The sequence below is a fragment of the Solenopsis invicta genome, chromosome 13 (assembly GCF_016802725.1).
Source record: "Solenopsis invicta isolate M01_SB chromosome 13, UNIL_Sinv_3.0, whole genome shotgun sequence".
Lineage (NCBI taxonomy): Eukaryota > Metazoa > Arthropoda > Insecta > Hymenoptera > Formicidae > Solenopsis > Solenopsis invicta.
In genome coordinates this window covers 3,127,203-3,154,595 of record NC_052676.1, presented here as the reverse complement: position 1 = coordinate 3,154,595, position 27,393 = coordinate 3,127,203, and the positions used below count along the sequence as shown (strand labels likewise).

Sequence of the window (27,393 nt, the reverse complement as noted above, 5' to 3'; positions counted from 1 at the left end):
ATTCGCTCAATCGCAACCGCGCGAGGTAGCGGCCGTTCGCTGATCGTCCGCCTTTCTTTCCGCAGAGACGGAAACTCGGCAAAGAGAGGAAAACACTTCACGGTTTATCTGCCGACTCTAGTGGCCGTGCGCCGATTGACGCCGTTTTTCCCAGGGGGTGGCCCATATTAGGGGAGAAATTCTCGGCGGCGACGTCGACGGGGTATCACCTTGAGTGTTCACCGTTCACCAATGAACGCGGGGCGTCGCCCTCAAGGACAGCATCGCGGCAACTGCAGCGGCAGCACTAGGAAACGACGGCACTGCGACGGCACGTCCACGAAAGAGAACTTCCGGCGCGCGAACACCTGCAGAGCGTCCAGCGATTTAAGCGGCGATCATGGGTGAGTTTTACTTCGAATCCTTTCGCTATTTTATTAATAATAATTATTATTATCAGTAATACAATATTACGAATAATATAATACACAATATCATTAATGTATAATTATTACGTGCATAAATTTCTGTAGCTATAGCTTGTCTGTAAAAATTTTCATATCTCGTAATTTTATAAGATACCCGGACTGAAAAACCCATTTAATTTTTTTTTAATTCTAATAGAGTTTTTAATTATCATTCACGTTTCTTTATTTTATTTATTTATTTATTTATTTTTTGTTGCAGGACTCGACTTCCTGGCAGACGGAGGTGCCGACTTCGAACATGCGATCACCATAACAGGCAAGGATTTCATGAAAAAATTTAAAATCTAACGACCCAACATTAAAGTCTCAAGCGAGATCTATTAATCCTGCAGCTTAATCAGAGAGACACAAAAATTCTTGCAGAGTCGCAAGCATAATTTTCGAGATATAAAAAAAAAATACCTGAAGATATTAGAATTTTTGCGAGATGATTTCTGATATTAATTGCAATCCGTGAGACTTATTGAAATCAATAAATGTATTTAGGTTTTGGGAGGTTTCACTACATGCTGCTGACCATCTGCGGTTTGATTTATATGGACACGGCGATCGGGGTGACGATACTTTCGTTCGTACTTCCGGCGGCACAATGCGACCTCGAGATGGATTCCACCGCGAAGGGTTGGCTAACTGCTTCCCCAATGCTAGGTCGGTGTTTCTCGCGTTTCTTGTACCTTGGTGCCAACTTCCTCCCTCTCTCTCTTTCTCTCTCTCTCTCTTTCTCTGTCAGAGAAAATCGTTTAGATTGAATTACTTTTGCAGGTATGTTAATTGGATCGTATATATGGGGATGCCTGGCTGATACGAAGGGCAGGAAGATCGTGTTAATCACTACGCTGCTGATGGACGGCATCGTGGGCATCGCGTCTTCGTTCGTTCAATACTTCTGGGTATTCCTGATCTTTCGGTTCTTCAACGGCTTCGCGTGAGTACGATGTAACAGACTCCGATAAGAACAAAAAATCGGCTTATCAAAAAATCTGCCATTAAAATAAAAATGGAAAATCAATAAATATGAAAATAAAAATTAAATTATAATCACATACAATATAGATATGTAAAACGTTCTACATTAAGGTATAACATAAAATAATTTTAATATTAAATTAATATAAATTTAATATTAAAATTTATTTAATTTTAATTTAATTGAAATATTAAATTAACAAATTTTTGTTTACGCAGTATAACTGGCGCTATGGGCATCTGCTTTCCGTATCTTGGCGAATTTCAACCTACAAAATTCCGCGAACGCTGTCTCTGCTGGATGGAAATGTTCTGGACGGTCGGTGTAATAGTTTTGCCGCGTAAGTAACTTCCGTTCCTCTATGACTCACCACTAATTGTAAGAGGCAAGTATCCAAGGAGTCGGCGATCAAGTCAAAGTCGTTTTCAGTGATCGCCTGGCTGATCATCCCCATGGACTTCACTATCGTAAGCGAAACGTTCTACTTCAAGTCTTGGAATCTCTTCGTCGCGCTCTGTGCCCTGCCGTCAATCATGCTCGGCCTGTGGCTGTTTGCCTTCCCCGAGAGTCCGAAGTTTCTGCTGGAATGCGGCGAGACCGACGCCGCCCTCGAAGTATTCAAGTGGATTTACTCACGGAATACCGGCGCCGATCCAGAAACTTATCCGGTAACATTACTTGAATTTTATCGATATAAAATTGGCGAAAAGCAATCGATTCTAAAATCGTTTACGCATATGCTTTCGCAAATTTAAGATATTCAAACTGATAAAATGTCCTCACTTAATTTATCCTTTTTTTAACTTTATTAAATGCATTTAAAAAATAAAATAGATTAAGTGGGTAATTTTTAAACTATCATTTTGAAGTGTATTTAGAAAACATTTCTAATGTTTAAAAAAAAACTGAATTCAATAAATTAAAATAAATTATATTTTAATTTATTCTACTTTTCTTCTACTTCAGGTGAAGTGCTTACAAGAAAAGGCGAAGCATCAGGATAAAAGCACTAGATCGCTGAAGCTGCACAAGCGTAAGGACTTGAAGGTCTTGTTCACGGAAATACGTGATCTGACGACCGCGCTTTGCAAACCGCCCTATTTGCGGAACACTGCGCTCGCCTGCGCCATTCAATTCGGGCTCACCAGCAGCTATTACACTCTGATGGTCTGGTTTCCAGAATTGTTCACCAGGTAATCCTCAATCATTAAGCAACATTCACATCGTATCGGTTCTTTTGAGTTTTTAGGCCACAAGAATCACTTTGATATAAAATCTTAATAATAACAAAAGAAAATAATTATAAATGCAAATAAATTTTTAAAAATATGAAGAACATTAGTCTACTAAAAACAAATTTGCTCTTTTTTTTCGTTTCCTTATTTTATTTCAAAAATATTAAAATAACAAAACTTCAAAATAATAAATTGCAAATTAATATTTTTTAACTTATTTTTTATATAGGTTTAATCAAAATATTATTTTTTACTTAACAATGTAATTATTTCTTTGTTGATACAAACCCTATGCAATTTGCAATATTTTAATGTTAATCCTCGTTTACATTGTATTCGACAGATTTGAGCAATTTGAACACGCAAATCCAGGCGAGACCACGTCGGTGTGCATAGTGTCTGCTCTGCCGGACAACACAACGTTCTTTGATCCTTACGGATGCGACACGATAATTGCTCCTTCTGTTTATCTGCATACCGTGTACATTGGCCTCGCGTGCATCCCCGGCTCAATCATCCTCCCTCTTTTCGTGCACAAACTGGGAGCGAAGTTCTTCCTTAGTAAGTGGCAACATTTGATACTTTGGATACCTTCAATAGACGAAAAGAGAAATGGAAAGAATAATTCTCTAAACAAATATACGCCCAATTTCATTCCTTATAACAAAATTAGATCTTAATAATTGAAATCTAGAGTTCTAAATAATTTGACAGAAAAAATATTAGTATTAAAATTAAAATTAATATTCTATTTAACAATCATTGCTTCATATATAAACAAGAAATTATCTTTTTGTTTATATATAAAACAATCTTGGTTATATAATTTAATCTTCTTTATAATTAAATTCCAATTAAATTCTTGAAACTAACGAGACATTGTGTGTTCAGTCGTATCGCTGGTGGTTTCCGGCGCGGTAACAGTAGGCTTTTACTACGTGGTGAATTCGATGCAGAATCTGGTGCTCTCGTGTGTGTTCGAGGCTCTCACGTCCCTCGGAATCTCTCTAGTCTATTGCGTAATCGTCGACATGTTCCCGACGAATCTCAGGTGAGCAAAGTGCAACTCAAACTTCTTAAGAATGTTTTAGTTTTATAATACCAATTAAAAATGATAAAAATTTAAAAACGTTACATTTTAGATTTATTCTTTTTCTTTCTAATCGACGACAAATTCTGATTTGTAAATATCCAAATTTTGGCCCTGAAACAGTTGCAAAAAAAAGAAAACAATGAAAAATTTGATTTAATAATAGTTTATGCAACAAAAATAATCTTATTTAACTGAAGTTTTAAATAAATCATTTTATTTAAAGTAAATTCAAATAAACTTTTGCATGAATGTTTATTAGAGTATAATTATATATAAAAAATTTTTGCTGAGTATATACAAAATTTTTTTACCTTTTTATCAAATCTGACTTAAGTACCATAAAACTCGATTTAAAAAAAACAAATAGAAACTTAAATAACTTTTAAACCAATAAGAGAATTATGCTTGAATTTTACACAGATACAAATAATGGAAGTCTATAAAATTTTTAATTTTTGATGTCTTAGGATGTGACACATATATCTTTAAACTCTTCCAATTGAGAATTATTAATCAATGTTACAGGGTGATGGCCGCGGCTTTATCATTGACCATGGGTCGTCTAGGCGCTCTGGTCGGCAACCTGGTATTTGGTTATCTGATCGATTTAGCCTGTGTTGTCCCCATTATACTATTCGCCGCGTTTCTCTTTGGTAAGAGCATCTATCTGGTAAAATTTAGTTCTTGATCACGACCCAAATGTTTCAATTCTTCCTTGAATGGACGCAAATATGAGAGTGTAATTTGATTCTCTGCCATTAGGTTTTTATAAAAATTAATCGAGCTTTATTCATGTTCCACAAATCTAAATACTGAGCAATATTTGAGTTAACTTATTAGTCAAACCTAATTTTTTTCATTCGCCAGAACTTATTGAAATCTTTTTGGTCATAAAATTTTGTTTTGTGAACATTATTTTGGATGTGAGGGCTAGTTTGGATTCTACGCTGAGAAAAAGATTATTATTGACTTGTCTTTATTTTTCAATTTGATTAAATTTTTGCAGTTCAAGTGTTTATATGTATTTAAGTTAAATACTTGAACTGAAGAAATTTAATCAAGTTGAAGTAAAGTTAACGACTCTTTTTCTGAATGTAGCATAAATGTACGAAATGTGTATGGGTCAACTCCAAGTGATACAACTCAATTGATTTTCAGCCTGCGGTTTCTTCTCGTTCTTACTGCCGAAAACTGGGAAGGACACGCTGGATTAGCAGGACCAACAGAGCGAGGGCTAGCTGTTTCTCGCATTTTGCTCGGACAACTCGAGGAATACGTGCCTTGGACCACTCTCTCTTTTCTCGCGGTGCTCACATTGTATTTATTAATAAATTTATTTGCTAAAAAAAGAAATGCATGCCTGCTCATACCTCTGAAAACAATACGTAAACGATATATGCCTAGGAAAGTTAGAATATCATGGTTAAAATTTATTTATTAAGGAAAATGAAGATGTTTACAGAGAAACGAACGTCTTCTGGCGCCGATTGCCAAGCCGGTTCGCGACGATCGATGAGAAAAATCAATTAGAAACGTCGATTAATATCCACGTAGATTCTCTACTTGATATATAGCAGTCAGCAGCAGTTATTGAGTTGAGTGTCCACTCGATTGATAAGTGGATTCTACTTGAATACATTTTTTTATAATCGAAACAGTGGACGATGGATGGTACTGACTGAAGTTGGCAGAATCGACAACGCGCGATTACGGGAAACGATATATCGCGTTTCATCTCGCGCGACCTTGGCGACGTTCACGTTTTTCGGGGCACGCACGCACGCGACAGCAGACCAGCTGATCGCTCCCGCGGTTTTCGTTTTCACAGTTTACGCGAGTGACGTAATATCGTTCGGGAGAGCCGGTTTATTCTTCTGCATGCACGCTGAATGCCGCGTGCGCGGCGTGTTTCTCGCGCTCGTAGATCACTGAAAGCGGGAGACTGCAGGTGCATCCCCGCAACGTGTCACGTCCGAGCGTTGACAGATTGACGGAGAAGCGCGGGATCGACGGGGCGATTCACGGGCGTGTGCCAGGGACCGTGTTTGACGGCACGCCGACTCGGGGATGACGTAATTCGACGGAAAAAGACGCGAACGACTCCTCGCATGCTCCGGCGGACTCCGTTTCAAGGTTATGTCCGCCGTGGGAACGGAACCGTCGTAGCGAAACGCCCGTGTTGTCGCCGCGTGTGCTGCGCAAATCGCGTGCATCGCGTCTTCCCGAAATCGAGGTATGAGATGCGAGAAACGTCACGGCATCGACATTGTTATTTTATACACACACACACACACACACACACACACACACACACACACACACACACACACACACACACACACACACACCACTCTTCCCTCCTTCCTCTCTTGCGCATTAAATGTAATTATACAGATGTAACGAGGAAAAAAAACGCACAGTTTAAAATTTCGAGACGAGTCGGTCTCTCTTCGTGTTCCAAATCTGTTCGATTGACAGTCGATTTTTTTTTCAGCTCCTCTCTGACGCACGAAGTGTTTCCCGATACAATCTGCACTCAGGTTAACCGTGCTGTGGATGTAAGAGCCTCTAGAGACGCTAAAGCTCCATTCATGAACCAATTTGTCTAATTAAACTATGGCACACGTCAAACGCATTAGAATTATATATTTACTCGCTTATGTCAATGTTATTTTTATTCTAATGATAAGATAAATTTGAGCCAACAGAACGGAAGGAATGCATCATAGTGTAAATCCTGGCTGATAAAGTCTTGTTGGACAACGGTGGCCTACAAGTGTGAATTTTTCCCTTGCCCTCATAGCTTTTAGAAAAGTTTGTTTTAGGTATAATTGTCTGTGATAATATTTTGTATGCCAATTAGAATACAGTTTTTGATAAGCAGCTGAAGTGTTACTGTCAATAGTTTCTAGTATCAGTTATGTTTATATTTAAAGAAGCCTGATTATGATTATCTATATCTCATGTGGCAGAATGTAGTTCTCAGAATTAGCTGAAGTTTCTAGTTTTACTGGCAGCAGTTTCTAGTTTATAGTTTCAGTTATGCATAATTTTTAAAATAGTTTGTTTTGATTATCATTATTTGTATCTCATATGCTAATTAGAATTCATGCAGTTTTTTAGCTGAAGTTTTTAGAAACATCTGTTTGGCTATAATTATTTGTATCTTGTGTGCCATTTAGAATACAATTCTTTCTAAGAATTACCTGAAGTTTAATTACATCGGTTTTTAAAAAAAGTTTGACTTTAATTACTTGTATCTTGTGTGCTAATATAGTTCTTCTTAAGAATAACCTAAAGTGTTACTGTAGTTTTAAAAATTAAAAGCATATCAATAAACTAACATCTGATAAACATTTGATAACAATTCTCTAGTGCATAAATGTCAAGTGTTGTACAAATAAGTTATAAAGTTGGATAATAAAAATTTCAGTTGCTACTAAATACATACAAGTTTTTTTTTTCTTTAGTTGTAACTTATTAGATGCGAATATCTTTATTTTAAGAGCTGTACGAGGGATAGTGTCGCGGAGAAACTACGAATTTTGTTTGAGAAAGAGTAGAAAGAAAAACAGGCATCAAAATGGTGTTCGAGTCGATTGTCGCGGAGCTCCTGAACAAGGTGATTGGCGAATACATAGAGAACTTGGACTATACGCAGCTTAAAGTCAGCCTTTGGGGAGGTAGGAATGCCCGCGATAATCCTATTACTCGATAACCATTAATGACTTATGTGATAAACCCTTTGTTTTCAGGCGATCTTGTATTAAATGACTTATTGATAAAAGAGTCTGCGTTAGACGTGTTGGATCTTCCAGTGAGATTGGAATATGGTCGCTTAGGTATAAAAATTAATAATAATCTTAATCTAAAATTTAATAAAATGAAATTGAAAAATTGCATTATTTATTTAATTATAAGAGTGTGTTTCTCAAGTATGCTAAAAAAGATTTTAAGAAGTAATTTCTCACACAAATTCAAGACGAAAACTTCATATGTCTGAAATTATAGTATGATATATGTAAAAGATAACAAAACTTACTATTTCGCAATAAAATGTTTTTAGGGAAATTGATATTGAAGATCCCGTTCAAAGATATGTGGAATGGCCAGATAGATGCTATAGTTGAGGAGCTATTTATATTGGTAGTGCCTACGAGTCAAGTTTCATACAATGAAGAGAAAGAGACGAAAGCGCAATTGGAAACGAAACGAGCGGAACTCGAGAGGGTGGAAAAGAGAAAACAATTAGCGGAAATAAAATGTACATAAACATTTACATTTTTTTTATAAATTATTAAAAGTAAAAATCTAAATTTTTTACAATTGTGATAATAACATAGAAAATTATGATTTATATTCAATTTGATAACGTTGTTTTTTAATTACTTTAAATAATTGTAACTTTTTACAAAAATATTTTTAATTTTTTACTAAATTGTTTATTATTATTTTTTTTAAATAATGAGATATATCTACAAGTATATAGTATTTAATCTTGCTTTTCTTTTTTTAAATACAATTTAAAATTTTTGTGTTTTTGCAGCGCAAGAGAAACTGGATGATTCGATGGTTGAGAAACTCGTTGCTCGCATGATCAAGAACATTCACGTGGAAATCAAGAGAATTCACGTACGGTACGAGGATCATGTCACCTTCAAAGAGCACCCGTTTTCCGTTGGTTTTACCCTGAACACCTTTGTTCTCGAGAGTTGCACAGACTCCTGGGAAACCACTGGCAATTTGAAGGACATGTACGCCATTCCGCAGATCTTCAAACTATGCAGTCTGGACGGGCTGGCCGCTTACCTCAATACGAATGTAGAACAGTACAGCACGAGCTCGCAGTCCACGTATTCCACTCTCTTTTGTAGCGGCATTGCGACCATGGATTACACTCCACCGAATTATCAATATCTGTTAGGTCCGATCAACGTCAAGTCCAAGCTCAGACTCAATCCCAAGCCTGAGTCCGACGGCAGCAACTACACCATTCCCAAGGTAAGATTATACTTGTCTGTGTTAATCAATTGAATTGATTATTTGAAAAATTTTTGAACCAATTGTAAGTTGTTGAATTATTTTACAATTTGTTTTTTTGTCCGCAGATGTGGCTGGACCTAGAGATGCAGAAATTACGGATCGGTTTAACGAAACGTCAATACCAGACTCTTGTCCGGTTAGGAGAGGGCTTGGATCAAGCGCGGAAAGCCGCGCCCTACAGAAAATACCGACCGAACTTGACATCGTATCGCGGCCACTATAAGGAATGGTGGCATTTTGCGTATACCTGCGTCCTCGAGGAGACCGTGCGACGGTGTCGTCGTAACTGGGACTGGAATCACATGAAGCGGCACCGCGACACTTGTCGCATTTATGCCGAAGCCTACCAGACGAAGCTGACGACGAAGAAGCTAGCGAAGGAGATTGAAGAGCAACTGACGCATTGCGAGAGGAACTTGGACATTTTCAATCTGGTGATTATTCGACAGCAGATTGAGATGGAGGTGGAAAGACTGGCGGAACGAGAAAAGAGTCTAAAGGCGAAGCGAGGGTGGTTCGGTTTCCTGTGGACCAGTTCGCAGGTCGAGGAGACGAAAGACCTCAATTCGGCCGCTGCCATCATGCGCAAGTTTGTTATCAAACACTTCAATAAATCGAGTTTTTAGACAGTTTTAATACCTTAAGGTATTAAAACTGTCTAAAAACTCACGGTTCACGCTCTGAGCTAATGACGTCATTCTATCTTTAGATGTAATCTTTAGCGTTTATTAGACGTAAAATAAGAATAAAATGATACCAATAACGCTTCGAGCATGAATTGGACCACTGTTTTAGAGTGTTTTAGAAGTCTTTAGATCATTAAACTATCTTATAAAATGGCTTTAAGGAGCATAGTGTAATTATTACGTTAATGATAATATTTAGGTTTGAGGAGGCGATGACGCCGCAGGAAAAGGAGAAACTCTATCGGGCAATCGATTATCAAGAGAATAGTGCGCCAGCACATTATCCAGAAACGTACGAAATGATCGATACGCGTTTTTTTCTGCACGGCCTGCAGATTTCTCTATTGGACACAGACAAGAAGCACTCGTGCGTTTTGGATTTGCAGCTGCATGGCGTACGAGCGGGCTTTAAGTCACGGCCATCCGCGAACGCGATTCTCGTTACCGCCTCTATCAGCGACATGAAACTACTGGGCGCAACGCAGAGCGGTCGCGTGCCCTCGCTCTTCAATCCGGGACACGGTAGCTCCGACAGCGCTCTGCTGTCGATCTCCTACGAGAAGAATCCGCTCGACAAGTTGTGTGGCGACCGCGTAATCGTCAAGTCCCGATCCGTCGATATGGTCTACGATGCGCAAACCATTATCGAATTAGTCAATATGTTTAAGGTACACCTTTTTTCTCCTTAATTTTCGAATGTGCAATAGATTCGTGGAAAGTCTTGAAAAGAGGAAAATTTTCTCATGCTTGAATTAATTAGAACCTTCCACGGATCTGATTATAATTTTTTTTTAATCTTTTGTGAATTGTTTGATGTAAATGAATATTTTCTAGGTGCAAAACTCTTCGACGCTGAGTCAATTGCAAACAGCTGCGGCAGTACAATTGGAGGGCCTAAAGGAAATGTCTGCACTCGGACTGGAATATGCTATTGAGAAACATTCGGTGTTGGACATACAAGTGGATATGCAGGCATCGCAACTTATTATACCGCATGGTGGCCTGTACGAAAATTCGAAAGCGTTGATTGTAGTGAACCTAGGTAGTTTAAAAATGCATTCTTTGGGAATGGGCAAGAGTGAAATGGCTGGTGCTAGCGTTAAACAATTGGTTAGCATGGGCAAGAGCGAGGAGGAAGTACTGCTATATCTGAGGGAACACAGTTACGACAAATTCGTTATGAAGATAGTCAACTTTCAGGTAATAGTAATTTAAATCTGTAATTTTAATCCTATAAAATGGATAAGCTATATAATGTAAATTATATGAAAAAATGAGAAAAAACGAAATATATTATAAAATCTATTATAATATTACAAATATATTTTTAGAAAATTGAATGAATATTATAAAGAAATATATTTTTTTATATAAGTTATATAAACTTCTTTTACGAAGGTACATTTATACATAATAAAATTGCAATAAAATTAATTCTGAAAAGAATTTCTACAAAACGATTACATTATTTTATATATATTTATTTATAAAACTTACTAAAATTCTTAAAATTTATTTATTGCTGGTCTCAGGTGTTGGTTTCGCTGCCAAACGAAGAGTGGCGATCAGCTTTGGCAAGTACAGAGAGTTCCTTGACACTACTCTATCCAACTACATTGGAAATTCAGTTTCACAAGTGCCTGGTGACGGATGATCCTTTGTTGCCGAAACTACGGCTCCTCGGTCGGCTGCCGTCAGTCGCCGTGAACATAACGGACATTCGACTGCTGCAGGCTCTCTCGATCGTGCAGAGTATCTCTCTGCCCGAGGAGGAGAAACCTGCAGAATTACAGCGTGTTTCCCTCTCTAAATCCGTCTCGCAGCTATCGCTGAAGGAGATTGGCACTACGATATCCAGCATCGTCGATAAAAGGAAACAGCAAGAAACAGCCGCGCCAATGAAGCAAACCACTGATTTGGAGATGAAATTCGAGATGAAGGAGTTTACGCTGTCGATATCCAGACAAAGTGGCGATGACGTGTCGGAATTTATCAGGTTCGCGATGCACGCTTTGTGTTTAATTACCTTACAATTTAATCCTAGAGTGCTACTGGATGAATTTTTCATCCAGAATAGTATTAACATAAAAAAAATATGAGTAGCACACACTGGAATTAATTTTCGATCAACTTTAATGAGCTTCGACAATTTACTCGTTTCTTTCAGATTACAAGTGCTGCAGTTAGAAGCAGAGATGCTGCAACGTACGTATGATCAGGAGATACACCTGCGGCTGGGTGGCGTGCAGATGCGGCAGTTGTATGAGGATCAAGAGATCTTCATGGTCAACACGCCGATGTCGACCGGCAGGGATGAGTATTTGATTACTGTGCAATATGTGAATGTGAACAAACGTTCGCCGGAGTTCAATACGCGCCATGGTTCTGTCGTGAAATTGCTACGACTGGAATTCACCACGCTGGATACACTGTTACATCAGGAAGCGCTCATCGAGCTGCTACGATTTAGCACGTACATTCAAGATCAAATGAGTTCGCTCGAAGGTGTTCAGAAGAAAGAAGTCGAGACGCGTTTACGACCGACTCGTTTGACTTCGATTCAGGAGGAGACCTCCGGCTTTCTTAAGGAGCAGTTGCAGAAACAAAGAAGACCGACCGGACGACGCAGAAGGCAAACCGTCGAGTGTATCGATCTAAAGGTGAACGCTAAGGTTGGTTCGATCAATCTAAAGATTTCCAGCGCCGCTCGGGATATTACCGCACTCTACATCGAGGGTATGAGTGCCAGTTTTCTCAGCAAATCTTCGTACTCGCAAGTGAATGCCGATCTGGCCTCTATCAGCATTAAAGATCTCAATCCTGCCTCTATGTACAAGGATATAGTGGCTGTGGAGGGTACCGAGTCTCTGCAGGTAGGTGTTTTTACACACACACACACACACACACACACACACACACACACACACACACACACACACACACTTATTATTTCACATCTATTATTATTTCCAATGTTGAACGTTTATACTTAAAAGATAAATAATAATTCCATTATAATCTTAGCTATATAGCTATCTTTGATGTGTCATTTATATAACAATCCATGAAACAATCATAGAAGATCCATATTTTATCAGAGATAATGAAAATTATGTTTCATTTTTTTGTCTGTTTTTAATATGATATATTTAATACTAAAGTTAGATAAATTAATAATCTTACAACTTAATAATTTTTTTCGTATTATATTATTCCGTATTATAATAATTTACATTATTTTCATTGCACACACAAAAAGATTTGTGTAAGCATAACGTCAACAATACATGAACAATGTATATAGATGTAATCTTGAAAAAGATACAACTTGGTTACATCTGGTTGTTTTTCTTAAAAGCAGTGGTCACAAAATCTTTTACTTTCCACAGATTCAAGCGGTGATGTATAACATTGAACAATGGGAGATGGACAAGAACAACATGTCTGTCAATGTGACGATGGGTTGCCATCGTATCGTCTTCTTGAATGCATTCGTCACCAGTGTTATGAATTTCTTGAACAACTTTCAAGCGGCGCAAAAAGCTATCAAAGAGGCGTCGGCGGCAGCAGCAGAAGCCGCGAAGACAAACATCAAAGATGTTCAAGAAAGTGCCTCGCGTATCGAGCTAAGTGTCAGGATCAAGGCGCCTGTCATATACGTGCCGATGAACTCTAAAAAAGATCATAGCTTAATGCTAGACATGGGCAATCTTATGGTACAGTATAATGAAGTTGATTTTGATCAGTTTAGTCTCAATTAAAAAATTTACTAATTTCGTAAAATAAAAATATATGTACATACAAGTCTATTTATTATTCTAATTTTATATATTTTTAATTTTGATGTTAGATTGATTTATAATGTATTTTTATATGTTATATTGTGTAAACATGATTTTTTGAGCAAATAATTCCAGAGAAAAAGTCAACAATTTTTATTATTTGAGTATTATAAAAATAAAATATAAATTTAATTTAAATATTCAAATTAATGTAAATATAACTTGTTTTTATTTAAAAGTAATAACATTAATCTATAAAATTCTACGAGCAGGTACGTAACGTCTTCAAAAAGCTGGACGTGACAAACGAGGAAACCGGTGAATGTCCCATAGTAGATGAAATGAAAATCGAGCTGCAGAACTTGAAGTTATCCCGAATTCGACTCAACATGGAAAAGTTTACCAGCGAAAACGAGGTGCTGTTGCTGGAACCGGTGACGTTCACGCTTCTAATGAAGCGTAATCTGTCTACCGCCTGGTTCACTACTATTCCGGACATCGATATGTCTGGTAGATTGAACAAAATCAATCTGCTGTTAAGTAAAGAGGATTATGCTACGATTCTAAAAGTGTTGGAGCAGAATCTGGGTGAGACTTTCGAGGACTCGAAACCAGTGCAAGCTGTGCCATCCGCTATGAAGTCTGAAATCAGCGAAGAGGTGAATAATAGTTATAATAATGTACATAACAATTGAAGGGTTTTTTACAAAAACTAAATTATTCCGAAAAGTTAAATTAAAAAAAAAATAATGAAGAATCATAAAACTGTTCATTATTAAATTCTTATAATTTCCCGCATTTTCTGTTTGATTCTTGCTTAGAAAATTAATCACATGACATTACTAATAAAGAACAATTTGGTATCATACTTCGGAGTTTGAATTTGTTTGATTGTTGTGGGAAACTTTTTAATTATAATTATTATACCTGACAATACAAATGTTTATACCTGACGTTTATTATGTAATAAGATCCAACCAGCATACAAGTACGAGATCGACGCATCGCGAGAACCGCCATCGGACACGCAGGAACGACCCGCTCACACATCCGTGAAGTTCGAGTTTATCATGGACAGTCTGGTGATCAATCTCTTCACTGGTGGTTCCAAGTCGCTGCAGTCGCAGACGTCGCCGCTGCATTTACCCGAACATGGACTGGCACGCTTCAGTCTCACTCACTTTGCCGTGAAGGGCCGTGTGTTCGCGGACGGTTTGTTGGCCACGTCGATCCTGTTGATGAACTGCACGCTGGATGACATGCGGCAAAGCCGTGAGGGCTCATTAGTGCGAATTATGGAGAGGACCAGCAGCGTGTCAGGAGCGAATGAGGATCATCTCGACAAAAAGCACGCCAAATACAACGCCAGGAGTATGCTGGACGTGACGGTGCGCCAGAGTCCGAATGACACGTTCGCCGACGTGCGGGTATTCTCTTTCAGCATCATCGTGTCTCTCGACTATCTCATGAAGGTCAAGGACTTTTTTGATGTGGATACCGCGAATAAGACGGCTATTGCTTCTTCCACGAAAAGCGAATTGATTCCAAAGAAGAAGCCGACACAACAGCAGACTGCTTCGACGCCCAAGATGTTGACTGTGAATCTGCATGTGGAAAAGCCAGATATTATCTTGCTTGAGAACATGGATGACATCAACTCGAACTGCATTGTATTGAATACTGAATTGTTGCTGAAGGTGCGCATCATGGGAGAACATCAAGTGATTACGGGATCTATTAAAGATCTCTCGTTGCTGACAGGGATATATAATCCCGCGAAGAGGGCCGACTGGATATATCAGGTATTGAAAACATATCTTATAATTAAGCACAACACATATATTGTATAAAATGTATATTTATAAATTATAAAATTTGTAATTTTGCACAAAAGATTCTTTTGAGAGATTTCCTGAATTTATTTTAAATAAAAACTTACAAGATTTATACAGCCATTATCCTAGTACCTATTACATATCAATTACTATTATTGTTAATTATTATCATAGGTTTTGAGGCCATGCAGTATTAGCGTAGCCGGTTCTACGCCAGAAGGCAAAGGGCTTCACTTAGAGGTCCGTTGCACGGATATACATATGTCTGTTTCTCCAGGTAACTTATATATTATTCAGGTAATTTAGTATTACGCTGATTGTTAGTACTTACTTAAATAAAACTTAATAATTCGTAGGTGTGATCGAAATATTGAATAAGGTCATTCATATGGTGACGAAAAAGGAGGAGGAGGACATGGAAGTCGTTAAGTCCGAGCCCAATTATGAAGGATTGTGGATTGTTACGCCATTCGAAGATAACAATTACTGGTTCTTAAAGACAGGTTAATAATAAGCGATTTATTAATTATTTGTTGCACGATAGAAGATATTAGTAGTTTTTATTTGCTAAACCGTTGTATTAATTTTGGTTTAGAAGTCGCGATGGAAGCGCTCGAGGAGTTTACGTATCCAGACGATGACGTTGTGGCGACCTACAAGCCCGAATTAGCGATTGTCTCAGCGCCTACAATCTTGTTCACCCTAGAGGCTGGTGTCGGCAACAAAACTCTTCCCATGTTACTGCTTCACGTGGGATTCGAAAGCAGCATTAATGATTGGAGTACAAAATCCGTAAGTTGTTTATGAAAAATTTTTTTTTGTTATTCAATGATTACTATTTAGAAAGAGCGAGAAAAACCTAGAATTTTCAGAGAATTTATAATAAGTTTACTGGAATTTTTAATAAAATTCTTGAAAAATTTGGAAATTTTTAGAAAATTTTTTTATAAAATTTTTTTGTAAACACATTATTTATTATTTAATTTTATTAGTATTATCATTAGTATTATCATTATTCTTCTTTTACGCTTATTGTGAATTACTCTTGCTTGCAGATGAGTGTAGACTGCTCGATGTCAGTGATCATGGCGTATTATAACAGTCGCCTTGCTCTGTGGGAACCGCTGATCGAGCCGATAGAAAGTTCCGATAATGGTAAACGCATCTCAACGCCGTGGGAACTAAAAACGAAGGTAACTTTTGCATTCTCTGTTATCTCTGCTTAATATTTTATTAATTGATATCATTCTATCATTTATTAGATCCAATTTAACGACATAATGTTAGACTCTAAAGGCGCCAGCGCGATCAGCCCGATTTCAGAAAGTGAACCCGAAGAGCTACACCAGTCTACTAAGATGTCCATCGATATCACATCCTCTGTATGCAAAGTTTATTAGGATATAAATATCAAATATTGCGAAGTTATGTAAAAAAAAAACGAGTATTTCTTTTTTGGCATAGGATAATCTGGAGATAACTGTGACGAAGACGTGTTTAGATGTGTTGAAACAACTCGGTCAGTCGTTTTCCTCGGCTATGGAGGCCAGCGGGAAAGGACCCACCAAAAAAGTGGCACCGTACATGCTGAAGAATGAGGCCGGCCTACCGATCATACTCAATCTCGAGCACAGTCTCTTCAAGGTCCTTATAACGAAGAATTTTTTTGCATTATTTGTTTATTTATTTAATATGATTTCATGAATTAATTTTGTAATATCCGTTGATAAAATAATAATTTCTTTAATGTAAAAGGTGATGGTTCTTATAGATTTTTGATGAGGAAGAACGTAATGACAAGATTATGGAAGTGATCCTTGAAACCGGTGCGTCGCTAGAACTCGCACCGAAGACATCCAAGCTGGTTGACACGCGTCTTCTTGAGCAATTGAAAGTGGAGACCGTGAAGGACAGAGAAGACACTAAATTTTCTATACGTGTAAGTTATTATCATGTAGGTGTAGTAAATGGAATTATTAAGTAATAATAATATAATATGGCGATATTTAACAGTTTAAAGATGGTATTCAAAGCAAATTGACAATACCTGTGTTAAGAGCGGATAGGCGATTCTTTTCTATGAAGCACCGAAAGGATGGCTCCGAGGAATGGGGTATTGTGTCGGACGTCATTGTGGAGGAGGGTAGTACGATTGTCACTCTTCGAAGTGTTCTTCAGGTAAATAGAAGCGAAGAAATTGTTTTATCAGTAACAATAATCGACTTCTTGCACGTCATAGGTCCACAATCACTTCGCGCAACCGATATCTGTTTATTATATGACGAAGCGTGGCAATGAAGTGGAATGCGTGGGTACAGTGGCACCGGATGAAAAGCTCAATTTACCTCTGGACGCGGTGTATACCCCAACAAATATTTACTGGCTATTTTTCAGTGTCGATGGGTACGTTCGCATTTATTTTATTAACATTATTTTATTTCAATTATTGCATGTAATCATTCATTGTAACTTTTGTAAATATAAAAAAATATAACAAAAAATTAAAATATAACATTTTTACAAAACATTAACGGTAGAATTTTGACATACAAAATTTTCAATGACTAGATATTTTATTAAAATCTAAATATTTGTAATAATATATTTCATTTAAAAAAATCTAGTCATTATCTAATCTATTTTAGATATATGGTGTCGGTTGAGCCATTTGTCTGGAAGGACTTGCAGAAAACTGTTTCTATGACGAAATTGTTAAAATGCGAGTCGCGATCCAAGCAGGACACCACAGAACCATTTTATATTCAGGTCAATGTTTTTTCCATATATATTATTCATGATAAAATATGTGCACTTAGACATAGTTTTATTGAATTAGTTAATTAAGTGATTAAGACGAATATTATTGAATAATAATAGGATATTGTTATACAGGCGGTGGGAGAGATCGAACAGGTGTATTTCGAGAATACCACTCGTCACACCATGGCTAGTACTGTCTACAATGTTCACCTGTACCCATCTGTGTATCTGAAGAATTTTCTACCGATTGACATCATTATCTGCTTGCCTGGCACTGGTCAGGAAAGCTTGCTCGAAGCAAGTGCTTCCCTGCAACTTCCTACGATTGATCCAGCCAAGTCAAATATAATAATTAAGGTAATAGTCACGTCAATTGATAAAAGTTTAATAATTATATTAAGCACATTATTTTCCAATTTTTATTACATGGGATATGATTGTTAAGTGTGAATGTTAAGAGAATGCTTTAGGATTTTGTAATGAAAAAATCTAATATATTAAATGTACGAAATATATTTTATGTATTTTATATAATTTTTATATAATTTTATATAATTTTTTTACTTTTATCAAATATTTGTGACTTATTTATCGAATGATCTGTTATAGCTACCCAATTACTTGGAGAAAGATTGGTCATGCAAAGGTGAGATTGTAGCAAACCCACCAGAATTCGCTGTCTGGTCATTTGAATCTTTCGACAGCGCACAGAAAGTGATCTTAGATCTCGGGATGCACACGTCTCACAAGCATGGATCGATCATCATGGCACTATACTGTCCCTTCTGGATGCTGAACAAGACTGGTTTAATGCTGTCCTATAGAGTACGTTTGCAGCGATAGTTTCGTCGCTTTTGATAACTTTGTCTCTTTGCATACAATCTGCAATTTATTATTAATCTTTTATACCTGAAGATGTTCTCTATATAACTCCCGAAGATTTTCTCAACCACGTTTTATAGAGAGCCCGGCCTTTTGCATCACTGAAACATTGTGCAATTTTTTATTCATATGCACTTATGTCACACATGCTAACGTTTGCTCTTCCGTCCAACTTTCAGCGTTTCTTCTCGTGCCCTCCGTTATCACAATACTAATCTGCACTGCATCTTGCCTGATTAAACCTCTATATTCAACATACTCCATTATTTTACAGAAATCAAGTAAGGGTGGCAAAGAGCACTCGAGTCCGATCAAGGTAGAGATTTCCTGTTATCGTGCCGCATTACTGCTTCTTACAAATAGCCGTTTTGTATTATAAAGCAAAACTAGCTCTCAGAAATTTGTCTAATTCTATACAATTAGATTATTACTATTAATTGTAAAATAATTTTATGAATTATCATACATCATTCAATGGTCTAATCAAATTTTTTGTTATCGATTGGACATCGATGTTTAGCGCTTTATTCGTGAAAATGTACGTGCCAACGTCTTTCAGAAATTCGTTTCCGCTATGAAACCTCACCGGCTACGCGCACAGTACAGGAAGAGGAAAACGCGCGCGGTGATGCATCGCTTTATTTCACTATTATCACTATAATCGTGCTTGTGTTCGCAAGATCTAATTGTAAAATAACAATTGTCTAATCTGATCGTGTCATCGGGATATCACAAAATGTGTTAGATTATTATTGTGTTATAATGTGTCTCGATCTTTAACAATTGCAATTTTTTTTTTTTTTTTTTTTACAAACATAAGTCGCATTTACATGTTGAACATTAGCTACATTATCATGTATAACTATGCTTTATCACACATGCTATTTATTTTCTTTGTTCTTAATTCCTTCTATTTTTATTTAATTTATATTTAGAATTTTTTAAATTTGTCTATTTTTTAATTACTATGTTCTTAAATATGTGAATCTTTCGATCCTTGAACCTTTTAATGTTTCTCCTAATTTGCATTTTTAGATACTAGACGTAAAAAAAAACATTCTAACTGTAACATAAAATTGACAGAGTTTGTACACCGAGCTAACACTATGGAGGTGTTTTGTTACTTGTTCTTATTAACTGCATGAGTACCAGAGGAATTATTTTTTTAGTGAACTAATCAAAAGACAAAATTAATTCATATTGATCGCTCTTTGCAGACAACGGACGATTACCTGAACGTATTGTACCATCCTGAGCATTTCAAGGGACCTATTTTGTTTTCGTTCCGCTCCAAAGCCTTCTTCGGTAAGAAGAAGGCCATGATCAGAGTGGAGGATGGAGAATGGTCCGATAAATTCTCCATCGATGTCGCGGGAAGCGAGGGTGTGGTGGCCTGCAAATACAATGGAATGATATATCAGGTACTTATATCATTTTAGTATGTACACTAATAATTTTTATTAATAATTAATGTAAATATAATATGAGATGATAATTTTAAAAAAATTTCATTATGTTTATTTTTAATAATTAATAATTTTATATAATGCAACTTTAATAATATTAATAATTAATTTTACAACGATGAGTAAATTATAAGATAGATATACATATATTGAATAGAAATAAAATAAGAAAGCTTACATGTATTGATTACATTCAATGAAGAAATAAAGGAGAGAAGAAAAGGGAACAAAAAATACAAAATATAAGTGATAAACCTCTTATTTTTTTCTGTTACAGATTGGGGTGCACAATCAACTGACTTACAACTCATTGACCAAGCAAATTACGTTTACACCTTATTACATACTCATTAATAATGCAGATTTCCTTATAGAATGTCAGGAGGGTGATCGACCAGCTGATCCAATGATTAAAGTATGATTGAGTTAGATATATGCAATTCGATTATTGTACTTTAATTATCTTGATGAAATATTGAACTACAATGTTACTTCTGCGTTCCAAGGTACTTCCTGGTGAATGTGCGGCTCTATGGCCTCGAACCGAACACGAGAGCAAGACTCTGAAAGCTAAGGTTTCGGGTCAACCAGAGAAAACCGCAGCGTTTATTTATACCGATAGCCACACGACTCTGTTAAAATTGGACAATAAGGTAATTAAATCAATAACAAGATAATTAAAAGTAACAATTAAGTATTATATATATATAAGTAAGGAAGGATTCTTTTCTACAAAAACCAAACAAGTCCATTTGTTTAAAGATCTGTATTATGGTATCAAATTATTTTTTATTAGTAATGTACATTGTAAATAGTTTTATTATGGCGAAAGTCAAAAGGAGAAATATAAATAGTAAATATATAAAATTTCCTCAAGAACCAAACAAGTTTAGAGATTCTTTATTTTTTTAAATGAATCCTCAAAATATTAATTAAAATTTATAACTTTATTTTTATATCTATTATATATCCGAAAGAAAATTACAATATTACCATAACGAATTGTTTGAAGACAAGAAATTTTTTGTTTCCTGAAAATTTAACTTGTTTAGTTCTTGTAAGAATCTTTCAATTTTTTTTATTTATGAAATACTAGAACAAATAACTCAAACAAGTAATGAAGTACTCATCTTACGTTTTATATTTCTAACAAAACTTTTTGCACCACAGTATGGAGGGATCAATGTAGACGTGCAGATTAGCGAAGGTGGCGTTTACATTTCTATGTCGGCCTATAGTCCAGGTAACGCGCCAGCATTGATCATTAACCATACACCGCACTGCATCAATCTATGGGAAAAAGGTTCGATTAACATTAGGTATGTTGAGAATATACATCAAAAATCTTATTAATCGTAAAGCCACAATGCGGGGAATTGCCTTATATATATTTATTTAATATAAACCAATTGCGTGTTCGTACAGGTCCGTGCAATCGAACAACAGGATGTTTTATACATGGGAAAATCCGGCCGGCCCACGAACGTTGGTTTGGGAAGATAACAATGGCAAGGAAATCGAGGACAATCTTCGCAAGGTAAAAGGATAAGATGAAGATAATTGTAAGAAGAATATTCCTAAAAGTGAAGAATACAAATAAATGCTGTTCTTGTTTTTTTTTTCTAGGATAATCTTGGTACCTTTCACTTGCCAGATGTAGATGAGAAATTATTCTATGTTTCATTCCTGGACGGTACTCAGCGAGTGCTATTGTTCACCATGAATCTAAAGATTGCCGAAGATTGCCAGCTGGCTGGTGATCTTGAAGTGATAGATCAGGAAATCATCTTGAACATTCATGGCATTGGATTCTCCCTTGTGAACAATATCACCAAATCCGAGTTGTTGTACATGTGTGTCGCTAGGTGAGAAAGAACCGTAATTTTTTAATATAAAATTTTATTTAAACGTAATTTTTGCAAATTATAATTACATTTTTAACACAATTTGTATACACAATAATTTAATTATACGATATAATTAATAATTTTAAATTTATTATTATTTAACGAAATGATAATTAATCTCTTTATAATTATTATATAACATTAATGACATTTTATTATAATATTTTATTATATTCAGCTCTGGAATTATATGGGAGACACGAAAGTCCCTCGGTAGCCGATGGCGAGCGTTAAATGCCAAGGAAGTCAATGCCATTGAGGAAGGATATCAACGATACATTAGAGAATTACAAATCAACAAGGAAGCAGACTATCGGATAATGTTGGAGCCAAAACTAATGGTAAAACAGAAGGATATTTCGCTTTATTAAAGCTTTGATTTATAATTTAATTTCTGGACCAAAGATATTCTTCATTACATAATGATTTTTTTATTGTTTCCAGGTGGATTATATGAATATGGAGATGCTGAGGCCACATCGTAGATACATGCGACGCACGTTTCAAACTGGGCTTTGGTTGCAGTATCGCACTTCAGCTCATCAAGTGCAACTACACGCGAAGATTAACAAGCTTCAAATCGACAATCAGTTGTCGGAATGCGTCTTTCCTGTTATATTGGCTCCGGTGCCACCGCCGAAGAGCGTCACGCAAAGTACAGGTATCAATTATTATTCATAGCCAGTTACCAAAAAAAGCTCTAAAAAGTAAAAATATTCTACTGAAAAGAGATCTTAATTTAATGAAAAAATGAAGAATATTTTGAGTTTAACAAAATAGCAGAGTTAATTATACATTTTTTTGTAATTTCTTTTATTCTTTGCTTTTGTAGTCATGAAACCTTTCGCGGAACTTAGTATGGTTAAGCGCCTGTTGGAGCACAGCACCGTGCAACAATTCCGATACTTCAAGGTTCTCATTCAAGAGTTTCACATTAAGGTGGACATCGTTTTTATAAACGCGATAGTGGGTCTATTTGAAGCGGACGAGGTTAACGAAACAGAAGAGGTAAGACGTGAGATATCAAGACTTATTTAGATTATTTATTGAAATATATAAATCTATAATTATCCCGTTCATCCGTTTGTTTCAGAGTACTTTATTCCGTACGGATATGAAACTAGTCAACGAACCGTTAATGTACCATGTCAGTCTGATTACCACGGCCGAGCAAAAGAACTTCTTCGATCTATTGCATTTCTCACCTCTCAAGGTGTGTCGCGTTTTAAGACTTATAATACACAAAATTGTTACCTGTTTTTACAGTTAAATGTTTATCTTTTTTTTTCGTCTACAGATACACATCAGTTTCTCAATGACCGGAAGCGGAGGAGGACCTTCCGCCTTACCGCAAGTACTTAACGTGTTGCTACAAGGAATTGGTGTGACGTTGACAGATATCAACGATATTGTGTTCAAGTAAGGTTTATAATTCAATTAAATAGTATCAACAAAAAAATAATTAAAGAAATTTATACATATAAAGAAACACATTAGATTTAAATGTATTCAACTATATTTTTAAAGATTAAAATTCTGAGGAGAAAGAATTTTGTAGTCTTTATGTTGTATAAAGATCCTGGGATTCTAAAATTTTAAGTGTTTTTCTATTGATACAGACTCGCGTATTTTGAGAGAAACTATGTATTCATGACGCACAAGCAGCTTGTCTCCGAGGCGAGCACTCATTACGCGGGCCAAGCAATCAAGCAGGCATATGTACTCGTGCTGGGACTCGATGTGATCGGTAATCCATACGGACTCGTGGTCGGGACCATGAAGGGCATCGAGGACCTGTTCTACGAACCCTTCCAAGGGGCCATACAGGGTCCAGGGGAGTTCGCGGAGGGCCTGTTCCTCGGGGTGCGCAGCATGTTGGGCCATACCGTCGGCGGAATGGCGGGCGCTGTGTCGAAGATCACGGGAGCGATGGGTGTGTGTCAATCAAATCGTCAAAGTAGTAACAAGTAGAAATAGATCGATATGTGAATAACACAAATAAGAGAAGAAAAAATGTTATTTTAAAGCGGATCTTGATACTTAATATTTTCTGCGAGAATTTATAGACATTCTCCAGTTAAACCACGCGCCAACATTTTGTCGATCTTGAAAGGCAGTCTTGAAGCTGAAAAATCACGAATTAAATTGAGATAAACTATTTAATAATAATGATGATAAGGAATTTAAACTACCGTAAAGAATTTATTGATTTATTAATTTATTAATTTTTGAGAAGTTTTAATTTTTTTATTTCAACTAATATTTACTTTATTATTTACGCTTTTGTAGGCAAGGGTATAGCTGCTTTGACTTTCGACAAAGATTACCAGCGAAAAAGGCAAGAACAACTCAACAAGCAGCCCGCCAACTTGCAAGAAGGCCTCGCACGGAGCGGAAAGGGTTTAGTAATGGTAGAATCGCGGATTAATTATTTCATTGATTGATTTACCTAACATATCTACGAATTATTTATTTCATTTGATAGGGTGTGGTCGATGGTGTAACGGGTGTGGTGATGAAACCCATATCAGGGGCGAAGGAAGAAGGAGTGGAGGGATTCTTCAAAGGGTTTGGAAAGGGTGTTGTTGGACTTGTTACTAGGCCTACCGCTGGTATTGTTGACTTTGCAAGTGGTTCCTTTGGAGCTGTCAGACGGTATGACTTATTAATTATGTAAAGACAGTCTTAATTAACGAATGAGATTAATTGAAGTTTGGAATCAATTATGAATTGGCTATTAATCTATACAAATTGATGGAAATTAGAGTGTAATGCTCATTTCAGAGCCACTGAGCTGAGTGAAGAAGCAAAGAGAGTACGACCGCCCAGATTTCTGCAACCAGACAGTCTTGTTAGACCGTACATAAAGGATGAAGCCGAAGGCAACAAGATATTGATGGTAAAGAATTCTATTTTTCTAAATATCTTTGATACTTTTTTATTTTCAGATTTTAAATAGATTTTTAAATGTACTTTAATTTTAATAAATATATATTATAATAATTGTATTATAATTGTATACATTTTTACAGAAACTATATTATTTATTTATATACGATTATTATAAATATTACATATAAATGAATGAAAAATTAATATATACTCTAGATAAATATTTTTTTATGTAATATTCCTTATAAAAGAATTACACAAAATTAAATTTTATCATGTTATATAAGAATAATCTTATTAATAAACTTTAAAGATATAATTTATCTATACATATTTATGTGCAAGAAAGTTTTTTTTATATAAGACATTTTTTATAGGAATTGGAAAAAGGAAAATATGCGCACACGGACGTTTACATCTACCACGTGTTTATCAACAAAGATGTGCTGTTGCTTACCGACAAAAGATTATCGTATCTCGAACGCAATGACTTGTTTGGTGGCTGGCGAGTTAGTATTAATTAAATCAATTAATTATTTTTGTTAATTTTCTCAAAGTAAAAGAAATAGCAAGATATCTATGGGTTTTATAATTTTTTTTCAGGTTGACTGGACTCATACGTGGAACGAGTTTAGTGAACCAGCAAGAGTCGTAGAAAAAGGTGTACAGATTTTTATTAAAGACGCTAGTAAGAAAAAGAAACTTGGTGGTCTATTTGGCAGTGCGGATCAATCAAAAATACTTTTAATATCGGATCATAATATTAAGCAGGTACGCGTATCGCTACTTATATAATTATATAATTATATAAAAGTATTTTCTATTAATTTTATTACATTATATTTTATCGTCTCACAAATTATTATCTTTTCCGTAGTTGTTGTACAAAAAGATACAGGAGCAGATTAATCAGTCCGGAATATAATGCAACGACGCATAAACGCAGAAACTTGCTCCAGTAACTTTGAAGATAAGGAAAGGAAGATAAGGAAAAGAAGATAAGGAAAAGAAAAAGACGAAAGCAAGCAAGCTTCTTTACTTCCGGAACGCTTTGCGGGCGAGTTCGCACAATTTCTATGCACATTTTCTACAGACACTTTATAAGACTGATACCTGCGTAATTTGTAGAACGGTCAGATAAAGAGACGCTAATTAATGTACCAAGAAATCGTGAAAGAACGCACGGAATCTTTCTTACTTTTCACCACGCAGTTGTTCTTTCTTGTGTTATCGGTATTATTATCGAACGAGCAGTGTTAGATTGGTACAAAAGATTTTTCGCATTTGTTGTATAAAGTAGAAAACAAAATATTACATAGCTTCGGAACAATTTAATCGAGATCACAAAACATGATTTATAAAGAAAACTTATCGAACCTCTTTAAAAGACAAATCAATTTTATGTAAATATAATTTTAGAAGATAGAAAGATATTTTGTACCAAATCAACAATTGCAATGTAGGAATATCACAAAAGAGAGAATAATTTTTTCAAATTTATATTTATAGAGTACAGGCGCGCATCGTTTGATACGATCGCACGAATTGTTTTAGTCATACGAGAGTTACCATTTCCATCGATAAAAGAGCTTAGGTTTACTACGAAGCGATCGAGATCGAGCGAGAGTAATTTTAAGATACAATGCAGTAAACCGTACAAGTTGAAGTGAAACAAAATGACAAGAAAGTGAATCTTAGTTTGACAAAAATAAGAATTATTAGTACAATAAAATTTATTCCTACATACTTGTTGAAGTATTATGCAGATTTTTTATGAAAATCCGGTAAACCGGTATTGTTTTATATCTGTAGGAAGTTAGAGTATATCACCAACATTATTGCATTGTTAATCACATCGTAATTTAAATGATACGTACAGTAATTAATCAAATAATACGCTTAATTATCTTCCTGCTGACAGTATCCAGAGAAAATGTTAAGTTTGCTGTAAATGCCATTGACGTATCGACTAAACGCATTGTTAAGACGTAATAAATTTTATTACTGAGCTTCAACGCCTAAACGATTGTGCATCGATAGTACTACCTCGTTTTATTCTTTTTAACACTAGTTAATACTTAATTAGAATTATATAAGAGATGAATAAAAATAATAAAGAAAGTTAAATTTTGAAATACTTAATCATCGATCGTCATAACTATTTTTTACTCGATTTTTTGAAAAGCTTTAAAGCCGAAGCAAGAATATTCAGAATTAATTTCACATGCAACTTATATCTTATATGTATATGTGTATATTATAGTGTACATCGTGCTTATTATGTATTTAATTTAACTATATTGTTTTGCTTGCGCAACACTTAATAAAGTTATTACAAATATTTTCTGTATATTCCGTCTCTTGTGTGTCATAACACT

General features: G+C 35.8%; 2 protein-coding genes and 2 long non-coding RNA genes across 7 annotated transcripts; 2 read left to right on the top strand and 2 right to left on the bottom strand.

The window, feature by feature from the left end:
• Positions 1-59: 59 nt before the first annotated feature.
• Positions 60-5,115, top strand: LOC105202390 (synaptic vesicle glycoprotein 2C). The gene is made up of 11 exons (XM_011170880.3): positions 60-383; positions 667-723; positions 954-1,115; positions 1,230-1,392; positions 1,653-1,774; positions 1,864-2,102; positions 2,401-2,627; positions 3,013-3,230; positions 3,561-3,720; positions 4,288-4,415; positions 4,921-5,115. Exons 1-11 carry the CDS (start codon positions 380-382, stop codon positions 4,974-4,976), a joined length of 1,536 nt encoding a protein of 511 aa, XP_011169182.2. The 5' UTR covers positions 60-379; the 3' UTR covers positions 4,977-5,115.
• On the bottom strand, positions 306-1,890 carry LOC120359304. The gene is made up of 3 exons (XR_005576107.1): positions 1,805-1,890; positions 870-1,447; positions 306-408 (listed from the first exon to the last, which is right to left on the bottom strand). It is a non-coding gene; the product is annotated as an uncharacterized LOC120359304 (long non-coding RNA).
• Positions 2,573-3,680, bottom strand: LOC120359303. Its single transcript, XR_005576106.1, has 3 exons — positions 3,543-3,680; positions 2,958-3,260; positions 2,573-2,710 (listed from the first exon to the last, which is right to left on the bottom strand). It is a non-coding gene; the product is annotated as an uncharacterized LOC120359303 (long non-coding RNA).
• A 472-nt stretch (positions 5,116-5,587) lies between the features above and the next one.
• Positions 5,588-27,356, top strand: LOC105202391 (vacuolar protein sorting-associated protein 13). 4 transcript variants are annotated; one of them, XM_039456348.1, is made up of 46 exons: positions 5,588-5,995; positions 6,257-6,320; positions 7,269-7,445; positions 7,518-7,604; positions 7,829-8,026; positions 8,309-8,763; positions 8,871-9,394; positions 9,691-10,159; positions 10,326-10,691; positions 11,024-11,487; positions 11,659-12,364; positions 12,881-13,207; positions 13,546-13,932; positions 14,245-15,075; positions 15,283-15,385; positions 15,465-15,611; positions 15,704-15,900; positions 16,164-16,301; positions 16,371-16,490; positions 16,573-16,752; positions 16,880-17,047; positions 17,122-17,286; positions 17,348-17,511; positions 17,754-17,874; positions 18,001-18,225; positions 18,478-18,693; positions 19,025-19,066; positions 19,271-19,375; positions 19,968-20,171; positions 20,494-20,631; positions 20,723-20,869; positions 21,387-21,535; positions 21,642-21,753; positions 21,843-22,081; positions 22,302-22,464; positions 22,568-22,784; positions 22,956-23,131; positions 23,217-23,336; positions 23,421-23,542; positions 23,743-24,056; positions 24,413-24,534; positions 24,609-24,778; positions 24,908-25,022; positions 25,393-25,524; positions 25,619-25,786; positions 25,893-27,356. In XM_039456348.1, exons 3-46 carry the CDS (start codon positions 7,346-7,348, stop codon positions 25,938-25,940), a joined length of 9,861 nt encoding a protein of 3,286 aa, XP_039312282.1. In that variant the 5' UTR covers positions 5,588-5,995; positions 6,257-6,320; positions 7,269-7,345; the 3' UTR covers positions 25,941-27,356. The 4 variants fall into 4 exon arrangements, with proteins under 4 accessions (XP_039312282.1, XP_039312284.1, XP_025994276.2 ...); XM_039456350.1 differs by lacking the exon at positions 19,271-19,375 and having other exon boundaries at positions 5,589-5,995; XM_026138491.2 differs by lacking the exons at positions 19,025-19,066; positions 19,271-19,375 and having other exon boundaries at positions 5,590-5,995.
• The last annotated feature ends 37 nt before the right edge of the window (positions 27,357-27,393 follow it).